A 19,489-nucleotide genomic window follows, 5' to 3' on the forward strand; every position below is an offset into this window, starting at 1 on the left:
CAGTGATTGGAGGATCCACCACTGTTGTCTGACATTCCTGGTTCCTTCAACATGTAGTGAAGTTGGTCAGTAAAAGTGGTTGTTAGTTGAGTTTCAGGCTGATTGATGTGACTGTGTTTTGTCACTGTTTAGTGACTTTTAGCAGCTCCACTCCCTGTATGTCAGTGTTGTGTGTCTCTGTTTCTGATACTGACGTCTTCATTTAATGTTTTCTTCTCTTTCAGTTTCTCTAAAGAGTTTGACGTCTCTGATGGAGTCAAGTTGTTTGTGAATCTGTTCTGTGCAGCAGCAGAGAGAGAACATCAGACAGGAGAGAAGATACTGGAGACGTTAACATCAGTGTGCAGATACAGTTTATTCTTTCTGGATAAGAGATACATGCATTATGATTATACAGAGTATCAGTGTTATTTGCTGCTGGATCTTTTCTCCCATGTGAAGGACCATGAGACTAAAACAGGTCTGAGAGTCCTTCCAGCATTACACTCAGTTCTCCAGTCAGTTCTCCAGTCAGTTCCTTCAGTCTGGATCATAAACCTCTCAGAGAGAAAGACCTCCATCCTCCTGGAAGTGCTGAAACTCCAACCAGCGAAGAAACCAGTGAAGCTGACAGGCTGGTCAGGTGAACAGAGTGAAGTGAGGAGTTTTCTGCAGTGGCTGCCTTATATCTCACAGCTCAGGTAACAGAATTAATCTATTAGAAGATTGAACTTTATTTATTTATTTATTTTTATTCTTTTTTGCTTTATTCAAATTAAACAACAGATCATGATGAAGTGACAGTAAACCAGTGTGAATCCTGATGATGCTTCACTACAACTTTATTGATCTGTAAAGAGTTGAACAGAGTGATGGATGTTGTAAATGGAGGTCCAGTATTTCAGGCTTTGGAGCTAATTGATTGATCAGTGATTGGAGGATCCACCACTGTTGTCTGACATTCCTGGTTCCTTCAACATGTAGTGAAGTTGGTCAGTAAAAGTGGTTGCCTGCACCACATTCACTCAGTCAAGACTGTGAACTCGTGTGTGGTGACCGGTGGTTTTTAAAAATCAGCGTGAGTGAAAATGGCAGAGGGAGAGCAGCACTGTTTTGTCGACAAAAAGGTAGAACAAGTTCTTTAGAATGGGAACGTGAGGAGAAAAACATATACAGGATTTACCTCAACATAATAAGACTGAGGGGTAGAGGCTGTAGTGTTTTTCCCACCGCCCAACCTGAATGAATGGACAATTAAAGAAAAAAAACCCTCAGCTCATATACTTAAAACAACAGTTGCATATCCTGCACAACAACAATAACAGCAACATCCTTCTACAAATTAACAATCATCCTTCTATCAACATTTGGCACTTCATTCACCAAAGAAAATGTAACGAGTCATTGTTGGCTGGTGAGCTGGTTGGTTAACTCCTCAGACCTGTTGCAGGTTGTTGGCACAACAAAGAAAAATAGCCCTCCCACCACCACGCTCCATACATAATCATGATTTCAATCTGAACCAAAATGATGGTGATTTTGATTTTTTCTGCTGTGTTTTGCTCATTAGCAGCTGTTTAGTGACTTTTAGCAGCTCCACTCCCTGTATGTCAGTGTTGTGTGTCTCTGTTTCTGATACTGACGTCTTCATTCAATGTTTTCTTCTCTTCCAGTTTCTCTGAAGAGTTTGACGTCTCTGATGGGGGCCAGTTGTTTGTGAATCTGTTCTGTGCAGCAGCAGAGAGAGAACATCAGACAGGAGAGAAGATACTGGAGACGTTAACATCAGTGTGCAGATACAGATCATTCCCTCTGAGGGACAGAGACATGGATGATGATGATATAAAATATCAGAGTCATTTCCTGCTGGATGTTTTCTCCCATGTGAAGGACCATGAGACTAAAACAGGTCTGAGAGTCCTTCCAGCATTACACTCAGTTCTCCAGTCAGTTCTCCAGTCAGCTCCTTCAGTCTGGATCATTAACCTCTCAGAGAGAAAGACCTCCATCCTCCTGGAAGTGCTGAAACTCCAACCAGAGAAGAAACCAGTGGAGCTGACAGGCTGGTCAGGTGAAGAGAGTGAAGTGAGGAGTTTTCTGCAGTGTCTGCCTTATATCTCACAACTCAGGTAAATGTACTGAATGAATGAATGAATTTATTTATTTAAAACAGGGACAATGCACAAAAAACATTAATCTTGTAAAACAAGAAGAGATGCTTTGAGCCAGGTTATAGCAACAATTTCTAATTTACGTCTAGGTAAAGTGGGAGCAGATACAGTATTAAACATGACTTGAGTTTCCATTAGTGGAGCTGTGTTCTTCATCTACACCAGCTCACTGTTAGTTTGAAGGTGAAGTGTTGAACTGACCAGTCCACATGAATGTCACATCATGCTGTGTAGTTTTACTGAGGGAACATTGTGACTGCAGCTGCTACAGTGTAGTGATGACTATATTACCCAGAGTTCCTCAGGGCAGAAAGGAGACACAGCTCCAGAGTCCAGCTCCTCTCCTCTGAGCTGATACATGTTCACTTCACCAAGCTCCACGTTTGTTGTTCACATGAACAGTTGTGTTACTTTGAGCCTGTTTTCATCAGTCATCTATCAGCTGAGTCCAAAGTAAACAGAGACTCAGCTACAGTCCTGTGTCCAACCAGCTGCAGCATCGTCAGTGTGCTGATGATTAGTAGATCAGTTCTCCCTCAGGACCACAGATCTAACTGCTCTGTCTGTTTCTCTGATATTCCTGGAGCCTGTTGCACAAAAGTAGAATGAAGATATCAAGGATAACTGATAAAGTCAGACTTGACTAAGCCTCCTCAGTGAATCCTGACTCAGTCCGTTGCACATTTGCTGATCCAGGATGATTTGATCACAGATTTGTTAAACCAGGTGTAAAGTATTCATCAAGCTTCATATAACAGTTGGTAAAACTGTCTTGAAATACATGTAACAATTCCAGTAGCTTAATAAAAGAGGCTTCTTCTCTGAATGACAGAGGATCTGTGGTGGTTTAATGCGCTGATAAAAATTAGACCCTGAAATATCTGTAAAACACAGCTGACTGAACCTATACAACACCAGGATGAGTTAAGTTAAACCTGACTGTTAACCTGGTCAGGAGCAGGCTGGCTGCACAGAATAAATCTCCATGGTAAAAGATGAGCCTCCGCTTTCATACAACTGAGCCCCAGTTAAATTCAGCCAGGATAACCGGAAAATCCAGTTTAATCTGCTGTCTTGGTTTTGTGCAACAGCCCCCTGGTTCCTTCAACATGTAGTGAAGTTGGTCAGTAAAAGTGGTTGTTAGTTGAGTTTCAGGCTGATTGATGTGACTGTGTTTTGCTCATTAGCAGCTGTTTAGTGACTTTTAGCAGCTCCACTCCCTGTATGTCAGTGTTGTGTGTCTCTGTTTCTGATACTGACGTCTTCATTCAATGTTTTTCTTCTCTTCCAGTTTCTGTCACAGGTTTAAAGCCTCTGATGGAGTCCAGTTGTTTGGGAATCTGTTCTGTGCAGCAGCAGAGAGAGAACATCAGACAGGAGAGAAGATACTGGAGACGTTAACATCAGTGTGCAGATACAGATCATTCCCTCTGAGTGACAGAGACACAAATGATTATATTAGGAAATATCAGTGTGATTTCCTGCTGGATGTTTTCTCCCATGTGAAGGACTATGAGACTAAAACAGGTCTGAGAGTCCTTCCAGCATTACACTCAGTTCTCCAGTCAGTTCTCCACTCAGTTCCTTCAGTCTGGATCATAAACCTCTCGGAGAGAAAGACCTCCATCCTCCTGGAAGTGCTGAAACTCCAACCAGAGAAGAAACCAGTGTGGCTCACAGGCTGGTCAGGTGAAGAGAGTGAAGTGAGGAGTTTTCTGCAGTGGCTGCCTTATATCTCACAGCTCAGGTAACAGAATTAATCTATTAGAAGATTGAACTTTATTTATTTTCTTATTCTTTTTTGCTTTATTCAAATTAAACAACAGATCATGATGAAGTGACAGTAAACCAGTGTGAATCCTGATGATGTTTCACTACAACTTTATTGATCTGTAAAGAGTTGAACAGAATGATGGATGTTGTAAATGGAGGTCCAGTATTTCAGGCTTTGGAGCTAATTGATTGATCAGTGATTGGAGGATCCACCACTGTTGTCTGACATTCCTGGTTCCTTCAACATGTAGTGAAGTTGGTCAGTTAAAGTGGTTGTTAGTTGAGTTTCAGGCTGATTGATGTGACTGTGTTTTGTTCATTAGCAGCTGTTTAGTGACTTTTAGCTCCACCAAGCTCCATGTTTGTTGTTCACATGAACAGTTGTGTTACTTTGAGCCTGTTTTCATCAGCCCTCTATCAGCTGAGTCCAAAGTAAACAGAGACTCAGCTACAGTCCTGTGTCCAACCAGCTGCAGCATCGTCAGTGTGCTGATGATTAGTAGATCAGTTCTCCCTCAGGACCACAGATCTAACTGCTCTGTCTGTTTCTCTGATATTCCTGGGGCCTGTTGCACAAAAGTAGAATGAAGATATTGTGGTATATTGATGTGTTGATGAAGAGAAGGGATCACCGCCGACACGTCTTTTCTTGCATTCAAAAAGAGTTTATTACAAGAAGAAGAACAGTGTACAAAAATGCCGAATCGTGGAGCATCTCTGGTGCCAGGAATTGAGATGACTCTCTCTTGGCCTGAAACCTCAAACCTTATGTACTGTATGTTTTCTAAAACTCCACCTTCTCCCACAGAAGGACATAACTGACCAGGATGGTCAGACAAAGACAGGATCTAAAAACAGAATTTATCCTTAGCTTTCTGACTTTCTCTTGACCAAGCTAACTTAAGAATAGATAGTGTCCAGTATCCTCCAGAAACTATGACCCACCAAAGAAGGGTAATAGACAAGAAACACATGTCTCAGAATACCTGACAAGACAGATTCTTTCTGGGCTAAATATAAAGAACCTGTGAAGCAGGGCATTAGTCTACACATCTCTTTACTCTAGTATATACACAAAGAAGAACATAAGATAATACAAGACATTAAAGAAAAGAGTTGAGGTGGATAATATACTACAATATCAAGGATAACTGATAAAGTCAGACTTCACTAAGCCTCCTCAGTGAATCCTGACTCAGTCCGTTGCACATTTGCTGATCCAAGATGATTTGATCACAGGTTTGTTAAACCATGTGTAAAGTATTCATCAAGCTTCATATAACAGTTGGTAAAACTGTCTTAAAATACATGTAACAATTCCAGTAGCTTAATAAAAGAGGCTTCTTCTCTGAATGACAGAGGATCTGTGGTGTTTTAATGCGCTGATAAAAATTAGACCCTGAAATATCTGTAAAACACAGCTGACTGAACCTATACAACACCAGGATGAGTTAAGTTAAGCCTGACTGTTAGCCTGGTCAGGAGCAGGCTAGCTGCACAGAATAAATCTCCATGGTAACAGATGAGCTTCCGCTTTCATACAACTGAGCCCCAGTTAAATTCAGCCAGGATAACCAGAAAATCCAGTTTAATCCGCTGTCCTGGTTTTGTGCAACAGCCCCCTGGTTCCTTCAACATGTAGTGAAGTTGGTCAGTAAAAGTGGTTGTTAGTTGAGTTTCAGGCTGATTGATGTGACTGTGTTTTGCTCATTAGCAGCTGTTTAGTGACTTTTAGCAGCTCCACTCCCTGTATGTCAGTGTTGTGTGTCTCTGTTTCTGATACTGACGTCTTCATTCAATGTTTTCTTCTCTTCCAGTTTCTCTAAAGAGTTTGACGTCTCTGATGGAGTCCAGTTGTTTGTGAATCTGTTCTGTGCAGCAGCAGAGAGAGAACATCAGACAGGAGAGAAGATACTGGAGACGTTAACATCAGTGTGCAGATACAGATCATTCCCTCTGAGTGACAGATACATGTTTGATGATGATGATATAAAATATCAGTGTGATTTCCTACTGGATCTTTTCTCCCATGTGAAGGACTATGAGACTAAAACAGGTCTGAGAGTCCTTCCAGCATTACACTCAGTTCTCCAGTTAGCTCCTCCAGTCTGGATCATAAACCTCTCAGAGAGAAAGACCTCCATCCTCCTGGAAGTGCTGAAACTCCAACCAGAGAAGAAACCAGTGGAGCTGACAGGCTGGTCAGGTGAAGAGAGTGAAGTGAGGAGTTTTCTGCAGTGTCTGCCTTATATCTCACAGCTCAGGTAACAGAATTAATCTATTAGAAGATTGAACTTTATTTATTTTCTTATTCTTTTTTGCTTTATTCAAATTAAACAACAGATCATGATGAAGTGACAGTAAACCAGTGTGAATCCTGATGATGCTTCACTATAACTTTATTGATCTGTAAAGAGTTGAACAGAATGATGGATGTTATAAATGGAGGTCCAGTATTTCAGGCTTTGGAGCTAATTGATTGATCAGTGATTGGAGGATCCACCACTGTTGTCTGACATTCCTGGTTCCTTCAACATGTAGTGAAGTTGGTCAGTTAAAGTGGTTGTTAGTTGAGTTTCAGGCTGATTGATGTGACTGTGTTTTGTTCATTAGCAGCTGTTTAGTGACTTTTAGCTCCACCAAGCTCCATGTTTGTTGTTCACATGAACAGTTGTGTTACTTTGAGCCTGTTTTCATCAGTCATCTATCAGCTGAGTCCAAAGTAAACAGAGACTCAGCTACAGTCCTGTGTCCAACCAGCTGCAGCATCGTCAGTGTGCTGATGATTAGTAGATCAGTTCTCCCTCAGGACCACAGATCTAACTGCTCTGTCTGTTTCTCTGATATTCCTGGGGCCTGTTGCACAAAAGTAGAATTAAGATATCAAGGATAACTGATAAAGTCAGACTTGACTAAGCCTCCTCAGTGAATCCTGACTCAGTCCGTTGCACATTTGCTGATCCAAGATGATTTGATCACAGATTTGTTAAACCAGGTGTAAAGTATTCATCAAGCTTCATATAACAGTTGGTAAAACTGTCTTGAAATACATGTAACAATTTCAGTAGCTTAATAAAAGAGGCTTCTTCTCTGAATGACAGAGGATCTGTGGTGTTTTAATGCGCTGATAAAAATTAGACCCTGAAATATCTGTAAAACACAGCTGACTGAACCTATACAACACCAGGATGAGTTAAGTTAAACCTGACTGTTAGCCTGGTCAGGAGCAGGCTGGCTGCACAGAATAAATCTCCATGGTAACAGATGAGCTTCCACTTTCATACAACCGAGCCCCAGTTAAATTCAGCCAGGATAACCGGAAAATCCAGTTTAATCTGCTGTCTTGGTTTTGTGCAACAGCCCCCTGGTTCCTTCAACATGTAGTGAAGTTGGTCAGTAAAAGTGGTTGTTAGTTGAGTTTCAGGCTGATTGATGTGACTGTGTTTTGTTGATTAGCAGCTGTTTAGTGACTTTTAGCAGCTCCACTCCCTGTATGTCAGTGTTGTGTGTCTCTGTTTCTGATACTGACGTCTTCATTCAATGTTTTCTTCTCTTCCAGTTTCTATCCCAGGTTTAAAGACTCTGATGGAGTCAAGTTGTTTGTGAATCTGTTCTGTGCAGCAGCAGAGAGAGAACATCAGACAGGAGAGAAGATACTGGAGACGTTAACATCAGTGTGCAGACACAGATCATTCCCTCTGAGTAACAGACACATGAGTGATTATATTAGGAAATATCAGAGTGATTTCCTGCTGGATCTTTTCTCCCATGTGAAGGACCATGAGACTAAAACAGGTCTGAGAGTCCTTCCAGCATTACACTCAGTTCTCCAGTCAGTTCTCCAGTCAGCTCCTCCAGTCTGGATCATAAACCTCTCAGAGAGAAAGACCTCCATCCTCCTGGAAGTGCTGAAACTCCAACCAGAGAAGAAACCAGTGGAGCTGACAGGCTGGTCAGGTGAAGAGAGTGAAGTGAGGAGTTTTCTGCAGTGTCTGCCTTATATCTCACAGCTCAGGTAAATGTACTGTACTAAACATGACTTGAGTTTCCATTAGTGGAGCTGTGTTCTTCATCTACACCAGCTCACTGTTAGTTTGAAGGTGAAGTGTTGAACTGACCAGTCCACATGAACGTCACATCATGCTGTGTAGTTTTACTGAGGGAACATTGTGACTCCAGCCACTACAATGTAGTGATGACTACATTACCCAGAGTTCCTCAGGGCAGAAAGGAGACACAGCTCCAGAGTCCAGCTCCTCTCCTCTGAGCTGATACATGTTCACTTCACCAAGCTCCACGTTTGTTGTTCACATGAACAGTTGTGTTACTTTGAGCCTGTTTTCATCAGCCCTCTATCAGCTGAGTCCAAAGTAAACAGAGACTCAGCTACAGTCCTGTGTCCAACCAGCTGCAGCATCGTCAGTGTGCTGATGATTAGTAGATCAGTTCTCCCTCAGGACCACAGATCTAACTGCTCTGTCTGTTTCTCTGATATTCCTGGGGCCTGTTGCACAAAAGTAGAATGAAGATATCAAGGATAACTGATAAAGTCAGACTTGACTAAGCCTCCTCAGTGAATCCTGACTCAGTCCGTTGTACATTTGCTGATCCAGGATGATTTGATCACAGATTTGTTAAACCAGGTGTAAAGTATTCATCAAGCTTCATATAACAGTTGGTAAAACTGTCTTGAAATACATGTAACAATTTCAGTAGCTTAATAAAAGAGGCTTCTTCTCTGAATGACAGAGGATCTGTGGTGTTTTAATGCGCTGATAAAAATTAGACCCTGAAATATCTGTAAAACAAGCTGACTGAACCTATACAACACCAGGATGAGTTAAGTTAAACCTGACTGTTAACCTGGTCAGGAGCAGGCTAGCTGCACAGAATAAATCTCCATGGTAACAGATGAGCTTCCGCTTTCATACAACCGAGCCCCAGTTAAATTCAGCCACGATAACCGGAAAATCCAGTTGAATCCGCTGTCTTGGTTTTGTGCAACAGCCCCCTGGTTCCTTCAACATGTAGTGAAGTTGGTCAGTTAAAGTGGTTGTTAGTTGAGTTTCAGGCTGATTGATGTGACTGTGTTTTGCTCATTAGCAGCTGTTTAGTGACTTTTAGCAGCTCCACTCCCTGTATGTCAGTGTTGTGTGTCTCTGTTCCTGATACTGACGTCTTCATTCAATGTTTTCTTCTCTTCCAGTTTCTATCCCTGGTATAAAGTCTCTGAGGAAGTCCAGTTGTTTGTGAATCTGTTCTGTGCAGCAGCAGAGAGAGAACATCAGACAGGAGAGAAGATACTGGAGACGTTAACATCAGTGTGCAGATACAGATCATTCCCTCTGAGGGACAGATACATGGATGATTATGATATAAAATATCAGTGCGATTTCCTGCTGGATGTTTTCTCTCATGTGAAGGACCATGAGACTACAACAGGTCTGAGAGTCCTTCCAGCATTACACTCAGTTCTCCAGTCAGTTCTCCAGTCAGTTCCTTCAGTCTGGATCATAAACCTCTCAGAGAGAAAGACCTCCATCCTCCTGGAAGTGCTGAAACTCCAACCAGAGAAGAAACCAGTGAAGCTGACATACTGGTCAGGTGAAGAGAGTGAAGTGAGGAGTTTGCTGCAGTGTCTGCCTTATATCTCACAGCTCAGGTAAATGTACTGTACTAAACATGACTTGAGTTTCCATTAGTGGAGCTGTGTTCTTCATCTCCACCAGCTCACTGTTAGTTTGAAGGTGAAGTGTTGAACTGACCAGTCCACATTAAACGCCGACTGATTGATCAGTCTGGCGTTTTTTTGGCATTTTTAATTTAATCGTCATCGGCCGATCGTCCTGCAAATCAAGCCGACAGGTTTGTCAGCTGGCAGCTACGTGTTGTGGTGTGGAACATGCAGGGAATACGTAGAAGGCTACCTGCCTGCTGGAGAATTTCTCTCCCTCCGAGGCGGCGTATGTGACGGATCAACTCATACGCAGCTGCCTTACCTTGTTCAGACACAGCATCAGATAATGATGGCAGGTGAAAACAGAACGTTATCAAAGAGTAATAACGTTGTAGCCGACTAGAATTGATGCTGAACATGTTTATGAATGCAACAAGTCATTTGCATGTGAAAGCAGAAACGTGTGCAAGATGAAAAGTCTGGCTAAAACGTGCATGTTCACTTTTTACATTAAATGCACCTGTGGGTCCTACAGCTTCCATGACATTATGGATTATGAGTGTTTTTAGTTTCTGACTTGTGAATAATTTTTCAACGTACCGTATACATTATTCTTCATTTAAATTATACAAAGTGCACTGATTGGACTCCACTTCACCAAGCTCCATGTTTGTTGTTCACACAGGATGTTTAAACAGGAACAGATGAAAATGAATCATTATGATGAAGTGACAGTAAACCAGTGTGAATCCTGATGAGGCTTCACTACAACTTTATTGATCTGTAAAGAGTTGAACAGAGTGATAGATGTTGTAAATGGAGGTCCAGTATTTCAGGCTTTGGAGCTAATTGATTGATCAGTGATTGGAGGATCCACCACTGTTGTCTGACATTCCTGGTTCCTTCAACATGTAGTGAAGTTGGTCAGTAAAAGTGGTTGTTAGTTGAGTTTCAGGCTGATTGATGTGACTGTGTTTTGTTCATTAGCAGCTGTTTAGTGACTTTTAGCAGCTCCACTCCCTGTATGTCAGTGTTGTGTGTCTCTGCTTCTGATACTGACGTCTTCATTCAATGTTTTTCTTCTCTTCCAGTTTCTCTAAAGAGTTTGACGTCTCTGATGAAGTCAGGTTGTTTGTGAATCTGTTCTGTGCAGCAGCAGAGAGAGAACATCAGACAGGAGAGAAGATACTGGAGACGTTAACATCAGTGTGCAGATACAGATCATTCCCTCTGAGTGACAGAGACATGTTTGATGATGATGATATAAAATATCAGTGTGATTTCCTACTGGATCTTTTCTCCCATGTGAAGGACTATGAGACTAAAACAGGTCTGAGAGTCCTTCCAGCATTACACTCAGTTCTCCAGTCAGCTCCTTCAGTCTGGATCATAAACCTCTCAGAGAGAAAGACCTCCATCCTCCTGGAAGTGCTGAAACTCCAACCAGAGAAGAAACCAGTGGAGCTGACAGGCTGGTCAGGTGAAGAGAGTGAAGTGAGGAGTTTTCTGCAGTGGCTGCCTTATATCTCACAGCTCAGGTAACAGAATTAATCTATTAGAAGATTGAACTTTATTTATTTTCTTATTCTTTTTTGCTTTATTCAAATTAAACAACAGATCATGATGAAGTGACAGTAAACCAGTGTGAATCCTGATGATGCTTCACTATAACTTTATTGATCTGTAAAGAGTTGAACAGAGTGATGGATGTTGTAAATGGAGGTCCAGTATTTCAGGCTTTGGAGCTAATTGATTGATCAGTGATTGGAGGATCCACCACTGTTGTCTGACATTCCTGGTTCCTTCAACATGTAGTGAAGTTGGTCAGTAAAAGTGGTTGTTAGTTGAGTTTCAGGCTGATTGATGTGACTGTGTTTTGTTCATTAGCAGCTGTTTAGTGACTTTTAGCTCCACCAAGCTCCATGTTTGTTGTTCACATGAACAGTTGTGTTACTTTGAGCCTGTTTTCATCAGCCCTCTATCAGCTGAGTCCAAAGTAAACAGAGACTCAGCTACAGTCCTGTGTCCAACCAGCTGCAGCATCGTCAGTGTGCTGATGATTAGTAGATCAGTTCTCCCTCAGGACCACAGATCTAACTGCTCTGTCTGTTTCTCTGATATTCCTGGGGCCTGTTGCACAAAAGTAGAATGAAGATATCAAGGATAACTGATAAAGTCAGACTTGACTAAGCCTCCTCAGTGAATCCTGACTCAGTCCGTTGCACATTTGCTGATCCAGGATGATTTGATCACAGGTTTGTTAAACCATGTGTAAAGTATTCATCAAGCTTCATATAACAGTTGGTAAAACTGTCTTAAAATACATGTAACAATTCCAGTAGCTTAATAAAAGAGGCTTCTTCTCTGAATGACAGAGGATCTGTGGTGTTTCAATGCGCTGATAAAAATTAGACCCTGAAATATCTGTAAAACACAGCTGACTGAACCTATACAACACCAGGATGAGTTAAGTTAAACCTGACTGTTAGCCTGGTCAGGAGCAGGCTGGCTGCACAGAATAAATCTTCATGGTAACAGATGAGCTTCCGCTTTCATACAACTGAGCCCCAGTTAAATTCAGCCAGGATAACCGGAAAATCCAGTTTAATCCGCTGTCTTGGTTTTGTGCAACAGCCCCCTGGTTCCTTCAACATGTAGTGAAGTTGGTCAGTAAAAGTGGTTGTTAGTTGAGTTTCAGGCTGATTGATGTGACTGTGTTTTGCTCATTAGCAGCTGTTTAGTGACTTTTAGCAGCTCCACTCCCTGTATGTCAGTGTTGTGTGTCTCTGTTTCTGATACTGACGTCTTCATTCAATGTTTTCTTCTCTTCCAGTTTCTCTCACAGGTTTAAAGTCTCTGATGGAGTCAAGTTGTTTGTGAATCTGTTCTGTGCAGCAGCAGAGAGAGAACATCAGACAGGAGAGAAGATACTGGAGACGTTAACATCAGTGTGCAGATACAGATCATTCCCTCTGAGGGACAGAGACATGGATGCTGATGATATAAAATATCAGTGTGATTTCTTGCTGGATCTTTTCTCCCATGTGAAGGACCATGAAACTACAACAGGTCTGAGAGTCCTTCCAGCATTACACTCAGTTCTCCAGTCAGCTCCTTCAGTCTGGATCATAAACCTCTCAGAGAGAAAGACCTCCATCCTCCTGGAAGTGCTGAAACTCCAACCAGAGAAGAAACCAGTGGAGCTGACAGGCTGGTCAGGTGAAGAGAGTGAAGTGAGGAGTTTTCTGCAGTGGCTGCCTTATATCTCACAGCTCAGGTAAACCAGACAAACATTATGAAGATTCTTCAACCCAGCTCATCCTTAGTGTCCTTAAAGATATAGTTCACCCAAAATTCAAATTTCACTCATTATCTCCTCACCCTCATGTCGACTAAGAGCTGGGAGAACTTTCAGAGTCCTCCGTGCCTTCTCTGAGTTACGGGGGGGTCTGTGCAGCAGTATTTGCCCATATAATGGTTGTGAATGGGGCTTACTTTTTTTCGTCCAAAAAGACACACCAAAAAACATCCAAATACCTCCATAGTGCTTGTCTGTAATTTCCCTCATGTATTGAAGCCCCAAAATGAGAAATTGTTCCGCCGGTGACACAGGAAGAGCAGTGAACTGAGACACTGGGAGCTTCCGCTACAAACAAGCTTGAAATATAGACTTATTTAATTTTTTCCCGAACAATTTCTCATGTTGGGGCTTCAATACAAGAGGGACATTACAGACGAGCAGTGTGGAGGTATTTGGATTTTTTTTGGTGTGTCTTTTTGGACGAAGAAAAGTGAGCTCCATTCGCAACCATAATATGGACAAATACTGCTGTGTGGACCCCCCCGTAACTCAGAGAAGGAACGGAGGACTCTGAAAATTCTCCCAGCCTTTAGTCGACATGAGGGTGTGAAATTTGAATTTTGGTTGAACTATCCCTTTAAAAAGTGAGTCTGTTATTGTGCTGTAGATGTGTTTCCACAGTTGATCTGTTCTGTTGTGTTTCAGCTGTGATCCTCAGTTCTTCCAGAGTGTGTGTTCATCCATCTCTGTCCGGTCCAGAGAGGATGTGGAGCAGCTGGTCTCTCTGCTGCAGCTCCTGGACTTCACCCTGCTCTTCACAGGAGAGTTAGACAGGAAGACCTGCAGGACCGTGGGGACGGTTCTGAGACGTTGTTCCTCTAAAGTGGATCTCACCCTGACTCCCAGTAAAGTGTCTGTCAGAGGAGTGTCCCTCCTCTTTAGATCCACCACACGACTGCACAGTCTGAGGTATAATCACTGTCTCTTGTTGCTATGACGCCATCTTGTCCTCTTTGAAGATGTGTTATTGATGTGACAGCTGCTCTGTCCTGTCTCTTGACTCTCAGGCTGACCAATCACGTGGCCTTGCTGCTGTGTCGATGTGTAAGAAGGCGGAGCTTGGTCCGTCCGGTGTCTCTTGAGGAGCTGTCTCTTGTCTCTGGGAAAGTCCAGCCGGCAGAAGGAAAAGTGCAGCAGGTGGTCGGTGGCGTGGCGTCTCTGCTGAGACACTGGGACGTCAGACGTCTGGACCTGACTGAGTTCTGTGTCCCTGCTCGGTGTCTGGTCACGCTGCTGCTTCACCACGGTCCTCTACCAGTCAAGTAAATGTCTTTCCTGAGCCTCACAGACTGACTCTAGTTGCTGTGGTCACACACACACATTGTGTATTCACTAGTTTTATTTGTTGAACCTACAGACTGAGTGCAGAGAGTTTCCAGCAGCTTCCGGCCTTCCTCCATGAAATCCAGGACCAGGACTTGACGTTGTCCACCTTGACTAAGACTGGTGGAGACCTGAGCTCCTGCTGTCTGGACTGGGATCTTCTTCACTATCTGCTGCAGCGTTCACCAGCTCAGAGCTTCACTGTGGACCTGAGGAAACACCACTTCTTACAGGAGAACTTCTCTCACCTGCTTCCCCTTCTGGACAGGATCATCATTAAACGGTGATCAGTTGTTAGTTAGCATAGATGTTTCATTTGACCTCTGACCAGACACAGACAAACAGTTGATCCTCTGTGATCATGTCTGTTTGTGTTGTTGTTGTTGTTGTTGTTTCATCAGCTGTTTCTCTACATCTAAACCCTGTTCTGGTGTTTTTCCAGGTCCACTCCCAGCTTCGTGTTGACTGCCATCAGACAGATCTATGAAACTCAGTCCAGACAGAGTTTACCCAGTTTACTGAGATCACTTGGTCATGTGATCAGCCTGACCTGCACAGAGCTGGACTCAGAGGACTGTGCTGCTCTGCTCTTCACCCTCAGACACAGTGACAGGATTAAACTGAACCTGATGTGGAGCTCCATACCAGCAGAGGAGACAGAGTCCATCCTCTTCACTCTGGACAGAGTGTCTCAGCTCAGGTCAGACAAAAAGACGAGCTCCTTCCCATCATCAGTCTGTGGTATTTCCCTGTAGATGTGCATTAAATGGGAATTCCAGTCATTTTTTATCCCTAGATCCTTGTCCTCATGGTCACCTAGTGTTGGGGGGAGCAAAAAACGCGACTAAAATTGATGCAGGCAAACCAGAGTTACACCATGGCTACCCGGCGCTAGGGATACGACAACGCTAACCCATGGGAGCAATTCTTTCAACCACAACAAACACTCAGAAAACAATCAAATATCTATGGTACATGACTGGAATCCTTATGACACACCACTGAACTCATATAGTGTACAGTATAAACAGTATAAACTTTGTGTTTTTGCTTGTAGTCCCTCACCTCAGATAGCCGAACTCTGAAACATCCTCGAAAGACATTACTATCCGATCACAGAGCGCCTGCTCTCCCCGCCACAGAAACAAACACTTTTTCCTTGTTGTGATGATTTCTTTACAAAATTAAACGGTTGAGCCGTGCAGTGGTAATGTCCATAATATCTCTGACCGTTTAATTTTGTAAAGAAATCATCACAACAAGGAAAAAGTGCTAGTTTCTGTGGCGGGAAGAGCAGGCGCTCTGCGATCGGATAGTAATGTCTTTCCAGGATGTTTCAGAGTTCGGCTATCTGAGGTGAGGGACTACATGCAAAAACACAAAGTTTATACTGTTTATACTGTACACTATGAGTTCAGTGGTGTTTCTAAGGATTCCAGTCTTGTACCATAGATATTTGATTGTTTTTTGAGTGTTTGTTGTGGTTGAAAGAATTGCCCCCATGGGTTAGCGTTGTCGCTATCCCTAGCGCCGGGTAGCCATGGTGTAACTCCGGTTTGCCTGCATCAACTTTAGTCGCGTTTTTTGCTCCCCCCAACACTGGGTGACCACCAGGAAAACGATTTAGGGGTCAAAAATGACCGGAATTCTCCTTTAACACAGTGATGTGTGTATCAGTGTTGACAGGAACCTACTGCTGAGGTTGATCCACTGCTGCGCTGCCTGTGGCGTCCAGCAGGAGGCAGCATCACGGCTGCTGAGAGCCACTCGGTACAGGTTGGATCTGTCCTGTTCCCGCTCAGTGGATCTGTCGGAGCAGGACCAGCCTGAGACTCTGTGTCTGACTGCTGAGGACTGCAGCGCCCTCTCCTCCGTCCTGACACGTAGCAGCCAGGACGCTCAGCTGGACCTGAGAGACTGTGAGGTGGACGACAGCGGACTGGACCTGCTGTTTCCTGTCCTACACAAAGTCCGCCTCAGGTGCAGAGACCCCACGCTGAGCTCAAGCAGAGAGGAAGCTGCTTCTCTTTCATGTTCATGCACCATGACAGTCTGCTCTCTGTTGCTTGTGTCAGGGTTCTTACAGATCCTTAAAAAGTCTTAAAAGGCATTGAATTCATTAATCTAAAAACAAGGCCTTAATTGGCATTAAAATGTCTTAAATCAATTTTTCAAACGTCTTAAAAATGTTAACACTTGGTGAGTGGGATTTTATGATTGTAATTAGTCTCAAATCTCAAAATAATTGGTAACATTCCGACATAGAGAAGTTAGTGGCGGCCGTCACCGCTAAATCTCTCACCGCCGAGTCATTTTTTTTTTTTTTTTTTGACTTTTTATGCATTTATTTTGAAAGGACAGCTGTGGAAAACTCGTGCGAGTTTGTAGTTTTCACCAAAGTCCGTACTTTTAATGGAAACACACAGAACTCAAATTTCTTTTAATGCGCATTTCCCAGTTATTTGAATCACTTTGGATGGAAACATACGAACGAGCAAACGTGTCCTTTTTAGTTTATCATCTCCTCTCCACAACTATACAGCTGTTAAATGATGTCACTCACTCACTCATAGCCCCTCCCCCCCAATTATTCATGTAGCAGTCGCTTTACCTTGGACCATAGGAAAGTGGGTAAAATTGTCCCTAACCCTATGTATGTGGTGATGTTTTTATTTTATTTTTTTTGCATTTGTGTTTAATGTGAAGTCTGTCTTAAATTTCATTTCAAGTGGCATTAAAAACGTCTTAAAAAGTCTTAAATTGAACTTGGCTTAAGCTGTAGGAACCCTGTTGTGTTGCAGAGCCAGTAAAGCCGTCGTCCTCCGCCTGCTGTCCCTGGTCCCTGTGAGCTCTGAGAGGGACACGGTGAGACGGGCGGTGTCCCTGAGCGGAGCCCTGGGTGGAGAGCTGGACCTCAGTCACACGGCTCTGGATCAGAGGGTCTGTGGAGATCTGGGCCGGATGCTGGACTCGTCTGAAGGACTGAAGGAGCTGGACCTCAGTCACTGTCGGCTCACTGACCAGCTGCTGCTCACACTCACCACACACCTGCACAAAGTCCAAGTCCTGGAGTGAGTGTCACACTGTTCATGGCACAACACTGTGTGTGATGTAGTGTCAGCTTTAAATATTTATTAAACAACATTAACAGGAGTTAACGTGAAATGAAAGATCCAGAAATATAAATATAGTCCTGCATCCAAACATTATTCTAGTTTATAGCATCTGAAGATTCCTGTCAGTCTGTCATGTGGACAAATGTTTCTGGACATTTAAGGCAAGACGCTAACAGGCAAAAACTGATCCATTTTGGGCTATTTTTCTCCCTTAAAGGGATAGTTCAACATTTTGGCAAATAGGCCCATTGCCATAATCCCGATCGTCATAGCAGTAGGTTCGTTGCCTTTATTTGTCTGTGCAAGCTGTTTTTAGAACGGCGGAGCAGAGCCGCGAGCTGCTCAGAGCTACGCTACGGAGGCTCATGGGATTTCCTTGGGATTTCCCTCATCATCAAACTCATCAAATACACAATCCAACAACTCCAAAACGCTCTGGTGGACAAGTTGTGACCTGCACATTCACCACACTATGAGAGAATAACATGATGAGTTTGATGAGGGAAACCAAGAAATCCCATGAGCCTCCGTAGCGTAGCTCTGAGCAGCTCACGGCTCTGCTCCGCCGTTCTAAAAATAGCTTGCACCGACAATTAAAGGTAACGAACCTACTGCTATGACTATAGGGATTATGGCAATGCCCTTCAAGTATGAACTTAATGTCTCATTTGATTGTCCTGTCTTCCTGTGTGTGTGTGTGTGTGTGTGTGTGTGTGTGTGTTCCAGTTTGAGTCACAACAACATCACTGATGCGTCTACAGTCCAGTTGCTGCAGCTGGTCTCCATCAACCCGTCCATGGAGTCCGTGCGGTGAGTTCACCTCAGAGTGAGCAGCTCTGATGAGTTCACTCACACGTTGTTGTGTGTCAGTGAGTGACGTTCACTCTCTGCTCTGTGTTTTCCTTCTAGACTCTTCAACAACAGCATCGTGAACACAGCAGCCTTCCAGAGACACGGGCAGTTTGAAGTGTGGTGAAGCAGTCGTCGTCACTGATCTGTGTGTCAGTGTTCACCAGAGTCTGATGATGAGCAGAGGGAAACATCACTGCAGTGTGAGAACCACAGCAGGTCAGATCAGACACACCAGGTCATAACTTTTACACTGGTTGGCTGGCCTCATTCTTTTTTATCTTTTTTACCTTTGGTGAGAACAACAGTCTTTTTGTATCCTGTGAACTGTAATTAAGTAATTAAAGGATAATTACCTTTTTTTTTTACAACCTGGACCTTATTTCTAGCATAAAATACGATCATTTACTCACCCAGATAACTTTGGTGTCATTACAAGTCGTTCCGACGAAATTAGCTCCAGCCGAGAGTCGCGTATATCCGTATAATGCGAGTACACAGGGCAGCAGAATGCAGCCTCTAAATAACACATTATCTGCTGCGAAACTCGTTCATTTCACCAATATTTAGTTCTGATAGGCTAGTGCTATTCCCCTCTGAGTCCGGGGTTAGCTGTTATCAACATCCGGGGTCTGTAGGTTGACCAACTGACCTCTGACCTGGATGATGTCATCTCTGAGCGCCGCGAGGCTCGGGTTGTTGCTACCGCTAATGCTATGGTCCGTTTCTACGTGTTTCTGACTTGTCAGAACAAAATGAGCAGCTGGACGAAGTTCAGCTTCCACAGGCTTCCTCTCCTCAACCTGGACTCACTAAAGCTCCGGCTAGTTGAGATAAAAATGGACCCAAATGCCGAAGCGGAATCAGAGATCAACCTACAGACCCCGGATGTTGATAACAGCTAACCCAGGACTCAGAGGGGAATAGCACTAGCGTATCGTAACAAAATACTGGTGAAATGAACGAGTTTCGCGCCGGATAATGTGTTATTTAGAGGCTGCGCTGCGGTGCCCTGTGTACTCGCATTATATGGCTATACGCGGCTCTCGGCTGGAGCTAATTCCGTCGGAACGACTCCAAATGACACCAAAGTTATCTGGGTGAGTAAATGATCGTATTTTATGCTAGAAATAAGGTCCAGGTTGTAAAAAACGGCAATTATCCTTTAAGTTCCAATCAGGAGAACCCCTCATGCAGTTACAGTATGTCAGGAATATGTAAATATTTATAGTTGAGATGT

At 43.3% G+C, this 19,489-nt stretch overlaps 1 protein-coding gene across 1 annotated transcript in view; it reads left to right on the top strand.

Annotated features, from left to right (window-relative positions):
* Positions 1–18,579, top strand: part of LOC146980958 (uncharacterized) — a 36,793-nt gene extending 18,214 nt beyond the window's left edge. The window contains exons 8-22 of the mRNA XM_085785878.1: positions 225–460; positions 1,889–2,108; positions 5,741–6,187; positions 7,483–7,938; positions 9,130–9,298; positions 10,840–11,138; positions 12,434–12,877; positions 13,607–13,870; positions 13,969–14,223; positions 14,319–14,567; positions 14,727–14,984; positions 15,962–16,264; positions 17,086–17,355; positions 18,127–18,210; positions 18,310–18,579. Of these exons, the coding sequence (XP_085642004.1) occupies positions 225–460; positions 1,889–2,108; positions 5,741–6,187; positions 7,483–7,938; positions 9,130–9,298; positions 10,840–11,138; positions 12,434–12,877; positions 13,607–13,870; positions 13,969–14,223; positions 14,319–14,567; positions 14,727–14,984; positions 15,962–16,264; positions 17,086–17,355; positions 18,127–18,210; positions 18,310–18,376 (4,021 nt within the window). The 3' untranslated portion in view covers positions 18,377–18,579. The remainder of the gene's footprint in view (positions 1–224; positions 461–1,888; positions 2,109–5,740; positions 6,188–7,482; positions 7,939–9,129; positions 9,299–10,839; positions 11,139–12,433; positions 12,878–13,606; positions 13,871–13,968; positions 14,224–14,318; positions 14,568–14,726; positions 14,985–15,961; positions 16,265–17,085; positions 17,356–18,126; positions 18,211–18,309) is intronic.
* Positions 18,580–19,489: the final 910 nt, after the last annotated feature.

Source organism: Trachurus japonicus, chromosome 9 (genome assembly GCF_045865225.1).
Source record: "Trachurus japonicus isolate A0001 chromosome 9, Traja_1.0".
In the NCBI taxonomy this organism is placed as follows: Eukaryota; Metazoa; Chordata; class Actinopteri; order Carangiformes; family Carangidae; genus Trachurus; species Trachurus japonicus.